At 33.9% G+C, this 12,035-nt stretch overlaps 1 protein-coding gene across 1 annotated transcript in view; it reads left to right on the forward strand.

Annotated features, from left to right (window-relative positions):
• Positions 1–424: 424 nt before the first annotated feature.
• The window catches only part of LOC134680791 (telomerase-binding protein EST1A-like), a 29,779-nt gene continuing 18,168 nt past the window's right edge, over positions 425–12,035 (forward strand). Inside the window, exons 1-5 of the mRNA XM_063540023.1 lie at positions 425–566; positions 3,162–3,352; positions 6,457–9,233; positions 9,966–10,088; positions 10,968–11,145. Of these exons, the coding sequence (XP_063396093.1) occupies positions 458–566; positions 3,162–3,352; positions 6,457–9,233; positions 9,966–10,088; positions 10,968–11,145 (3,378 nt within the window). The 5' untranslated portion in view covers positions 425–457. The remainder of the gene's footprint in view (positions 567–3,161; positions 3,353–6,456; positions 9,234–9,965; positions 10,089–10,967; positions 11,146–12,035) is intronic.

Below are 12,035 nucleotides of genomic sequence, written 5' to 3' on the forward strand. Positions count from 1 at the left end.
CTGCTCAGTCAAATACCGGTATACCCTCTGGGTAAGGGGTAATTAACTGAAAGAATATTATTAAGATGATAAATAAAATTTGACATTTACGCCAGACGATAAATATATTATTATTTTAAAACACAAGTTAAAGATATATCATAATACGACAGGGTATTATGCTGATATACATAATCAATAAATTATAAAATATCATGTAAATAAATGTTTCAATTTTTTTCTATCAATATTAACTTTCATGTCGCTAAAATTGTTTTCTTTTGCATATTCTTTTAATAATTATTTGGAATAAGTAATTTTAATTAAAATCATATGTTTTCTTAAAAAGTTTCTTGTCGCTTCTTGTCGCCTTTTTTCGCTTCTTGACGACGCTTCTTGGCGCTTCTTGTTTCTAATTAGTGAGACCTCTGCTGAGGAACTCTTTTGTGTAGGAGATTCGATATGGCGGCAGTTGAAAATGGCTGCCAAATTAAAAACTGTAAAAATTACTTACGGAGAATTGGAAAATATTGTTGAAAGGAAGTCTGAAAATAAACCTAATAGCCATCAAAAGGACAAAATTAATGGTAATAAATCATAATTTATCCAGTATTTGACCGAAAACCTAGTTTTTAATGATCACCCGACGCGTTACAGTTTCACAACATGAAACATGAGAGACAAAAAACGTTGCTTGACAAAACGAAAGTACTCAATTATAACGAAGATCTTACTGTCTAGCGACTGTGATTTACACATAGTTCATTGAGGTCTAAATTAAGAAGTTGGATATCATATCAATTGATCAAAAATTAACACAACAAATACTGAGGCCAAAAAAGCGGGCAAAACCGAAAATTTGGGAATTTATTAGGTTTCCTCTCGTAAAAAAGAAATGAATATGGCTTAGATTTGTCAATTGAAAATAAAACTTACCAAATCTTAGAAAGGTTATTGTTATCTTATTCCCTAAGAGGTTCGTCATACATGTCATAAGACATGGGGCACAGGGAGTCATTACCATAACAAATTTCAAGAATGGACAAATGTTTGTTTACGTTGTTAATTAGTTAAAATATTGGAATGAGAAGAAGAAAATATCTACATACTATTAACAGGGCTTTCAATAAGTAAAAATTTAGAAGTAGGAGGATAGAAACAAAAAATAGAAGGCCCAATAACGGGGACGGAGAAGCCGGCCGCGACAACGAGCTTGCTCGTACATGTAGAAACCTAAGCCTGTTCAAGGGCTCCGTAATTTTTTTTGAAATGGTGGAAAATCCTGCATTCTGGGAATCTCCTGGACCCTGTTTCAGTCCTCTCAAAACATCATTTTTTTTAATGAGCATAATGTAAATGTTTGATTTAAATTCGTAGCATGGTTGGATTTTCTGTAAATGTTGATTACATTTATGCATTTGATCCAGACTTCAACTTAAAGCTTGTATTTGAAGTTGTTTGAGAATAGCAATGACATGGTGATAATATAGGGAAAGATCCACATCCAATCATATTTATTCATTAATAAAATTTTATTATACTTGAACTTCTTGAGTTGATTTGTATTGATTTTCATTTCAGGTATAAAGGGTGAAAAACTGAAAATTATCAATTCTTCATCTTATGTTTTACTGCCTAATATTACCAAAACTGTATGAATTCAACTCTAGTAAATTATATATAAAATGAGTAAAATTTGATGTACCCTAAATACTTTTTACATGGAAGGTAAACTATAAATTATCCCAAGACTTTATGTAAATTTTTAATTTGAACTATGATCAATTATGAACATTCACAGACAAATCAAGGTAAACATATAAAAATGGAAGATGTGGCATGATTGCAAATGAGACAACTATCCACAAGAGACCAAAATGACACAGACATTAACAACTATAGGTCACTGTACAGCCTTCAACAATGAGCAAAGCCCATGGTGATAATGATTATGTCAGATGATGGATCTGCTTAATTAAAGAAAAATATAATTGATATTGATTAAAATCTTGTATTTTTAATTGGCTTAACATTGTTGTTTCTAACAGTCAAAGTTGCTATCATCCTCACTCTCTTCATCACAGTCATCTGATTCATTAGCAATGATTAGTAATCCCCAGAATTGTAAAACATTGAAAACAGATTTGTTAAAGGCAAAAGCTCAAACTGAAATGGTTTTAAGAGAATTTTGTCCATCTGATGAGCTAATAGGTATAGGAAAATGTGGTGTGACTGTGCCAATGAGACAACTCTCCATCCAAATAACAATTTAAAAAAAAAGGTAATCCATTAGGCCAAAAAAAAAAAATAGGTGTGTTTCCGGTCGCCCGACCGACCCTAATTTTTTGGCGCCGACCCCGGAAAAAAAAATCTGGATTTTTTTCGTTTTTTTCCGGAAACGGTTTTTGTTTAGTAAAGCCTTTGAATGGCATCTTTTAAACGTTTGATTTCAAATAAAATTTTAATACAGTAAGCATTTGTGTGATACAGATTGAAGTCAAATACCTACCTACCGACCCTAATTTTTTGGGGCATGCAACAGGAAACACACCTATTTTTTTTTTGGCCTTATAGGTCAATGTACGGCCTTCAACATGGAGCCTTGGCTCACACCGAACAACAAGCTGTATTATTTTGTGATTCAATTAATAGCAAGAATAAACATGATGTAAACCATCCAGCGTTTCAGAAATATTATTTCAGAAATTTGAATAATGATTTTGCCTCATTTACACATTAGTTTAAAAGCAGTCGTTGGCATGATACCACATCTTCTTTTTTATATTAAGGACTTAAAATTGAAAATTCCACAGTGATAGACCATGTGATATGCTTCTTTTGTAAACCAGATCAGTATTAATTTGATTGTAAAGTATAAAATTTGAGGGAATTACGTATACATACCATTTGAAAAAACTCAGATTATCAAGTTGCAGTTGATTGATAATTGTTGTTGTTATTTGGCATGCAATTATGATCTGCTTTAAACTTGTACTAATACTTGTTTAAAAGGTGGATGCTGATTGCCTTAATCATCAAAGACATGTGTTCAAATGTTAAACTGGTGCAACTTTTTTTAGCCTATAGACATGATAAATTAAAATATATAGATTTTTGTGATTTTATTATAATTACTGAATTAGATAATCGTGTTAATAAGAAAAATGCTCTTATGTTTTCAGAGAAAAAAAGAAAAACAAAAAGACCAGAAATAGGAATATATCGTCCACCAAGTCTTTTAAAGCAGAAAAATCCAGTAGAAGATGTAGACAGTGGCCAACAACAGCTAAATGAGCAAGGGGAAATCTGGGAGGAAGAAGAACACAGTACCAGTTCTACCACAAACAGTAAAGAAAACAGTATTGAAAGAGAGGTATAAACAAATTATTTTTAAAGAATAAGAACATGTGGTATGAGGGTTTGGATGGGGTTAAATGATTAAAGGGGTTAATTTTTTTTTGAAGATTAGAGAAAAAAGGGGTGAAAATTATTTTTTTTCAGAATAACAGACCCCCCATCCCCCATCCAGACCCTTGTGGTATGATTGCCAATTAGGCAACTCTCGAAACAGAGAAAAACTGACATACATAAAAGTTAACAATTATAGTCTATAGGTTGCAGTACAGCCTTCAAAAATGAGCATTTTTATGGCCTTAATAAATATCTCACATCTACAGTACTGTTCAAAAATATCGATTCGATAACTTTTTTCTCCGATTTCCGATTTTCTCGGAATCACACCGAGTACCGCGGATTTCACTCCTAAAATCCTCCAAAGATTCTCTCCCAACACCGCGTGGCTGTTAATTGGTTTATTGCCCATCGGATGTACTTCAAATTAACGACGCGTGACAACATAATTGGATTACCCAGATAATTTACCTTTGAACATTTAATCGATCTTGGTTGCACAGGTGTGCTTTAAAATCACGGTATTATAAATTGAACAAATGTTTTCCTTTCTTTGACAGATAAAGATGTGACAATATCATTTAGAATAAGATATAATTATTATCTTTTATATTTGTGTCTTATGCCGTTATCTTTAAAAATAGAACGTACATACGAAAAAGTATGAAGAAAATTGTTATTTTGTGTTTCTATTACAGTCCGGTCAGGTCATACATTGTGTTCTTTCAGCAAGGACGATTTTGCCACAATTAGTTTCTTTTATAACTTATTCAATAAGCAATATCAGCGCATTAATTGTTCATTATTAAAAAATCAACTGGCTAATAAAATCATGTTTTTTTTCGGTAACCCGATTCATCGGATTATCAAGTAAACTTAATTTATTGAGCAATGTAAAATATGATGTTTCACCACCTCGGTACATTTATACAGACTTGAATAATTCAAATTACGAACAGAAACTGTTAAATGACAACTCTGTTGACAATGAAATAATTTCAAGTGATATTGATAGTGCTCGTCATTTTCGCATTTTACGGAACGGTTTTCAAATTGACGAAAGTATTTATATCAATTTCGTCAAGTGAAAAATATTTTCACATTAATTATATTATAAATGTACTATAATTCTACCGGTGTTTGACAAGTTTATGACGCTCAATCATTTTACGTTTACAAAAGATGTTAAAAGTTGTGATGATAAGTAATCCGCTTATCGCTATCCGATAGGTCACTAATCCTTTAATTATTAATAAAATTTATCAAACCTCATAATTGCCCATCATAATATTCTATTCCAGTTAAATCAGTCATCATTTTATTTTCAAAATTTCCCAACCGCCTACAATTGGCATTTCTTTATCGTATTATCATGATTATTGTCATTTGAATACAATCAGTCACCCCGGACAATTTCCATCATAATTTCAATTAATACATCACCAACTGTAAATCTATATTATTGACCATGGACATATAACTAATGTACTTTCTTTTTTGAAAGATAAAACATTAAAATTCAAATAGTTAAAAATGTGTTCACGTTTATTCGGATAAGAATTATATTTTCCCGTTAAATCAATTGTAAAAGGACCTTCTGGAGCCTCAATACGATTGCACAAAAATGTCGTTCTGCAACTTTAGAAACCTTGAATGGACTTTCCCACGGTCGGCCAGAAAGGTCACCTGAGTTTACTAGTACGCGATATTTTTTCCCGCCCTTTAAAAAACTCGTGCTGTGGATAACATTGATGTTAACTATTTTTAGCATTTAACATTGTTAAGTAAGTCAAGTTCAAGTTCAACCCAAACTGTTGATAACTGAGATGTGTATCGTGGAATTGTCTTCGCACGGCAAATAATTGTTTTTAAAATCTTTTGTTGAAAATACACAAATTTACATTCATTGTGCGAAAGTTAATATTAAACAAAGACGAATTAATGCAGCTGGAAGTATTCCTGTTGTAACGAAAATGTATTATTATTCTGCTGTACTGCCAACAAATCGTAAAACGAAAATGCCGTAATTGTTATGCATAACGAATGGTGAATAATAGTTTCCTTTTAACTTGAATATACAAAACTTTCAAACACGTAATTTTATTTAACAGCTCAGATTAATTTAGCGAAAGTTACAGGTTATTTTTACACAAGTATGCTCATTTCGTAAATAAAATATTAATTTACTGGTGAAGACATCGAGGTCAAAATTAAGTAGTTTTCATTTTTTATAAAACTTAAATACAATTGAAAGAATTAACAACAACATTTTGCTTTTAAATCTTTTATTCATTCCAGTAGTTAGATAATCGTAAAAAGAAAATGCCGTAGATTTACACAATTAATACGGGGCAATCATTTTGTCTAATGAATGGTGAATAAATTTTCCTTTTTACTTGCATATATAAAACTTTTAGACTTATAATTTTTAAATAAAGACTTTAACTTTGAAGTAGAATATTTTGTTTTTCACATATTCCGCTATATTTTATAATCGTTTTTTTTTAAAGCAAGTACATTAAGGTTAAGATATTTTTAGATGGGCTGACAAAAAATACGAAAATATTTTGACTTTAGTTTTTATTACCACAAATAAAATTTAATTAGTATAAAAGACATTTAAAATTATACACCTGTTTGACACTTAAACTGGTACAGTAGACCGGAAATATAACTCTTTATTACTTCAACCTTTACCTGTCAGGTAATCCAATTACCCATTCAGTCTTGTGCCGGTATACATCAAAGTAGGATAAGGGCAATTAATTCCTCGGTGTAGAGAGTGAGCTCGTTATCACAATAAACATTTACCTGATTTTGGGAGAGATTACTCCCAAATTCCTCCCAACATTTTGGGAGGAATATCGGAGTTTGTCGGAGTGGCTCCGACATTTTCCTCGGTGTAGGGTGTGGGAGAGTTGGTACTCTTGAACTGTACTGTACTACATTTATGCCAATTTAATTTATGATTATATCATGCAGCTGTAATGAAATATTATAACAAAGTTTCCTGAATTTTTTTTCAGAATTATAATAACAATAGTAAATTTATTTTTTATTCTTTAGATTAATGATGGAATTAAAGATATAAATCTGAATGAGAAACATGATTTATCTAAATCAAGAAGAAAAAGACCAGAAATCCAGAGATATGTACCTAAAGGGAAGATACTGGAAATGCAACAGAATAAAAATGAAGATACAGAATCATCGGGCGAAGTGGGCGATGTAACGCCCTTGTTTATTGATGAAGGTTCCGATACAAACGATAGAAAAATTGACTTAAAATTGGATGATATCAAGAACATAAAAGTTACTGTTTCAAAAGATGGTGAATCAAAACAAGTTTCTAGATCAAGATCTAATACGGCTGAGGCACAGAGCGTAGAAGACATGCCATCCGCCTCAAGGTCAAAATCGGAAACTCAAAGTACAGAAAAGTATCAAAGGCAACCTTCACAAAAAGGACAATGTGATTACAGAGATTATAAGGGCAGTAAAAGTGATACAAGAAACCAGTATTCTAATGTTAAAAAGGAAGGTTTCTCTGCAAGTCCAAAACCACAAAGAACTGATAGAAGACAAGGCAAATTTCAGCCCGCTCAGAATAATAACCAGCGTGTACCTGATGAAGATTTATCTGACGAAGGAAATGTCATTCAGACAATGGTGTTTGAGAGAAAGGACGATAATCAATCAGATTCAAAACTAACCGTGGAAAACTTATCACAGAAGCCACCAAGAGGTAGTGGAAAGCAAGGCTCAAAGAGATACTCAACAAACATGAGACGTCCTAGAGCAGGAAGTTTTAGTAGTGATGTCAGTACTGCCAGTGATCTCAGTATTGATGAGGAAACGACGGAAAGAATCCTCTCCTGGGATAGGGAAGTTGAAATGGAAATGGCAAAGCAAGTTCACAATGAAACTCAGAAGCTAAAAGAGTATTTAGAAAAACAAGAAAGTAGTGTGGATTGGAATAAGGAAGACAAGCACATGGATTGGAGTGAAATGGTAGCTGACATGCCTATAGATGATATACAGGATATTCCTCCTGACTGGGAACACATCAAACCGGCAGGATCTGTTGAACTGCTGGATAAGATATCTAGTAGGAAAGAAAATGAAGACATTGGACAGAGAAATTATCAAAATGCTGGTACATTCCCTAGAAGGAATAAGAGAAATTCTGGTGAGCGAAATAAAGGTAGCTCAATAGAAGGCAGAAACGAGAACTGGAATGCTGGCTCGTGGGACAGACGTTGGAACCATGATAATAAAAATAAGCAAGACAATGATGATTATTACAGGGGTTATGACAGAAGGGAAAGGAGACTAAGTAATGGTTCAACTGGCGGAAGGAGAAGGAGACAGTCCAGGGAATCCAATGGAAGGAGAAGTAGGGATTCTAGTGTGTCAAGTGTACAGAGTGTTAGAAGTAACCATGGAGATGAGGATATGTATGGATCGTACAGAAGACATAAAAGACAAAATAGTAATTCTAGCTTACGTGGGGGTTCAAGTCGAGAAAGACTAAATGAGCCAGAAAGTTTGAATATCAAAGTGACAATAGGAAGTGACAGGCGACAAGTTGTTGTTCCCGAAGGGGATGGCAAGCAGCAAGGAAAAAATGTTGGTAGAGGAAGAGGTAGAGGCAGGCGTCAGCATGGCTTGGATATGAGTCAAGGTCAGAGGGTTGGAAGCAGAGGGCCAAGTGAAGAACCAGAAAGTATAGATATGCAAAGGAAAGACCAACCTAACAGAGGAGGACACAATAAAGAGGAATCTTCTCGTGGTAGGAATGTTGGGAGAGGTAGAGGTGGTCGTAGTCGTAGCAAAGAATCTGTAGATTGGAACAGAGATCGTCAGGGCAACAAGGATCTTAGTGATTGGAATAGAGATCGTCAGGGTAACAAGGAACATGGAGATTGGAACAGAGATCGTCGTGGTAGCAAGGAATCTGTAGATTGGAACAGAGATCGTCGTGGTAACAAGGAACATGGAGATTGGAAAAGAGATCATCAAGGTAACAAGGAACATGGAGATTGGAATCGAGATCGTCATGGTAACAAGGAACATAGAGATTTGAATAAGGATCGCCATGGTAACAAGGAACATGGAGATTTGAATAGAGATCGTCAGGGTAACAAGGAACATGGAGATTGGGGGAGAGATCGTTATCATGGCGACAGAAGAAATGATTACCATAGTAACAGGGAAGCAAACAGTAGAAGAGGTGATTATCATGGGAACAGGGATTTTGGTAGTAGGCAAGGTGGAAGAAGTCGCAACAATAGTGAGAGGGAAAAAGATAATAAAAGTCCTCAGGTTGAAAAGACATCTCCTCAAACTCATAGTGGGGGTCTAATAAAACTACCTTCAAATGTTCACACAACAGAAGAGCATAAGAGAGAGGAACAGTCTTCTCATGTAGAAAAGGATAAAGAAACATCTCAAAAGTCCCACAACAGAGATTCAGTACGTGACCAAAGACCAAGTGCAGGACAGAAACAACTGTTTGATCCAAAGAACCCTAACAAGCCTATAGTTATCCAAGAATCTTCAAATTTGAAGTTCCAGGAACCAGCTTCATCAAATTTGAAGTTCCAAGAAACAGGTTCGCCAACTTTGAAGTTCCATGAACCAGCTGGTATGGAATCTCCCTCACCCCCAGCCTATCCACAGAATCCACCCTTCCAGGGGTATGGTCCTCAGTATTATGGACCTCAGTTTCCTGACCAAGGAATGTATGGGCCACCTGGTCCACCTATGCCACCTCAGATGATGCCACCACATGGTTACTTTTATGGCTATCCTCCACCACAGTACTATGAAATGATTAGAGGGTAAGAATAAAATTAAGTTTTAAATTTTTAATAAGGATGTTCATGATATTGGCTCCTCTGTTTCAAAATAACAAGCATATTATAATTGGTAGTAGATAAATAAAGTACCTTAAAAAGCTGAAAAAAATCAAAGGTCAATATAAAAAAGAAGATGTGGTATGATTGCCAATGAGACAACTATCCACAAAAGTCCTAAATGACACAAACATTAACAACTATAGGTCACCGTACGGCCTTCAACAATGAGCAAAGCCCATACCACATAGTCAGCTATAAAAGGCCCCGATAAGACAATGTTAAACAATTCAAACGAGAAAACTAACGGCGTTATTTATGTAAAAAAATGAACAAAAAACAAATATGTAACACATTAACAAACGACAACCACTGAATTACAGGCTCCTGAGTTGGGACAGGTTCTTTCCTTGTTTTGAGATATGATCAATTGGAAATTGATGGGAAAACTTCAGATTTTTCACACATTTAAAATTAACACCTCTTTTCTTTCAAAAGCTGTGAAAAAAAGTAGAATATATATGGTAAAAAGACTCAAAACACAAATGTATTAATAATAGCTTGAATTTCATCATTATGACTCGTGTTAATTTTACTTTATTATTTGATTCATTTAAGTCTTTATACTCTTGATACTTATAAAGAAATTATGAACACATCTCTTGTTAATGTCTTAGTTAGTAAGTAATATATTAAGAAATTTGATGGATATTGCAGGAAACAAAGAGAAATTATGTTTGATAAGATGTTAAATGAATGTTTGGGACTGGATAACCAGCTTGGTAACTTGGTAGCCAGAAGATTAAATGGTGAAAGCTTGTCTCTACTGGCTAATCAAAGGTAAGATTTTATAGCCAGAAGATTGGGGGTAAATCTGCTGTTTATACTGGTCTGTCAAGTGTCAACTTTGAGTTAGTATAAAAAATGGTTACCAAAATACTTTTTTTTTTTTTTTTTATATATTTTGAATACATTAATTGTAATTGTAATTGTTACATTGAATGTAATAAGTTTTCGTTGTAAGGAAGGGAGAAAATGTAGATAGAACTTTTTTGAAAATCAAGGATGCAAAAAAAAAAAATAACACAAAAACCAGTAGAATAGCATCTTGATAAAACAACTTCAGGTACATAAGGGTCATCATTAGGTGTTTATTGTGGGGAAGACATATATTGTAACCTGCCTAATCCGACACCTGAGTATTCCAACATCCTGCTTTAACCAACACATTTTCATAATAAAAAAATGTACCTATCCTTGCAGAAAAACCCTGAGAATTCTGACATTCTGCTTAATCAGACATTTTTACTGGTCCCCCCTGTGTGTCGGATTACACAGGTTGCACTGTTCTTGATTGGGATCTAAATGGGCCTTAAAAGTAAGGTTTTAATCAATTCAGTGAAGAAAACCAGAGATACAAATAATAAAACTATAATTTAGATGTAAACGCTGAAGGTCAGTGAATCTCTCTGGTTACTCTGACTTCTTCCACCAATAAAAACTCACTGCAGGTCATTAAGGCAAAAATTGTAGAGAGTTTAGTTTAAAAAACAATAATTAATCAATCAATCAATTACAGTAGATATAAACAACAAGAAAAAGACAAAAAGTCTCATGGATGCCTGACTGGAAAAAGCAATAAAAACAATAAGCTTATTACAAGGAATTAAAAATAACATAATATTGAAAATAAGGCTAAAATTCTATTTTTATTTTTAGACAAGAACTGACCAAACGTTATGAACATTTGATCCTGATAGACATTGATCAGTCTACCAAACATAATGTAGATCAGCTTTTGTGGAAAGCTGTATTCTACCAAGTAATTGAAGTATTCAGAAAACACATGACTGAAGAAGATGATTCTAAGACCAGACTAACTCAAATATTAGATGAGGTAAGGTTCAGGTCAGGTATTCAAATATGTATTTCAGGTTTAAGTTTTTGATCAAGGTAGTTTTTATATAAAAATGAAATCCAATCAACTTGAAACTTACCAGGTAGTACACATATTCCTTAAGAAAAGATTTTTCTAATTTTGATGCCAAATTAGAGTTTTGGACCCCAATTTCAGGATCCACTAAACATGGAAAATCGTGCTGGTTGGGCATCCATGTACTATGGATACATTCTTGTTCCCACTATAGTGATAACTTCTACATTTTGAACCTCAGATCATAGGTAACCTCTCTTGTAGGGTCAGTTTTTTCTGGTCTTTTGGTTAACTTTTATATTTGTGTTTGAATATATATATATATATATATAAGTACGTCTGAGTCAGTGACAACCCTACAACAGATGTATCCATCGGATCGCCATCAATGATGGTGATACATGGCTGTGTACATAATGTATATACAACTCGTCTAAACATCAACCCAACAATGTTAGATCTGTAAATTTGCTTTCGCAAAATTTTTGGTTCTTCCCTCGCCGGGATTCGAACCCATGCTACTGTGATATCGTGACACCAAATCGCCTGCACTGCAGCCGTCCCGCTAGGCCACACGACCACCTGGGCTCTCAAAAAAAGAGCTTTCGGTGGCCATATGTTACCTTTCCACGTCAGTTTTAATCTAGCGGCGTACTACAGTACATGATATATAAGGCATGAAGATGTTATTGTTACAGATCAGCTAAATTATCTATAGTAAAGGATCCTACAAATTAATGAAAGATACAGTCACAGAAAATAATTATATTCATAAGTACGTCTGAGTCAGTGACAACCCTACAACAGATGTATCCATCGGATCGCCATCAATGATGGTGATACATGGCTGTGTA

Source organism: Mytilus trossulus, chromosome 8 (assembly GCF_036588685.1).
Source record: "Mytilus trossulus isolate FHL-02 chromosome 8, PNRI_Mtr1.1.1.hap1, whole genome shotgun sequence".
NCBI classification, from domain to species: domain Eukaryota; kingdom Metazoa; phylum Mollusca; class Bivalvia; order Mytilida; family Mytilidae; genus Mytilus; species Mytilus trossulus.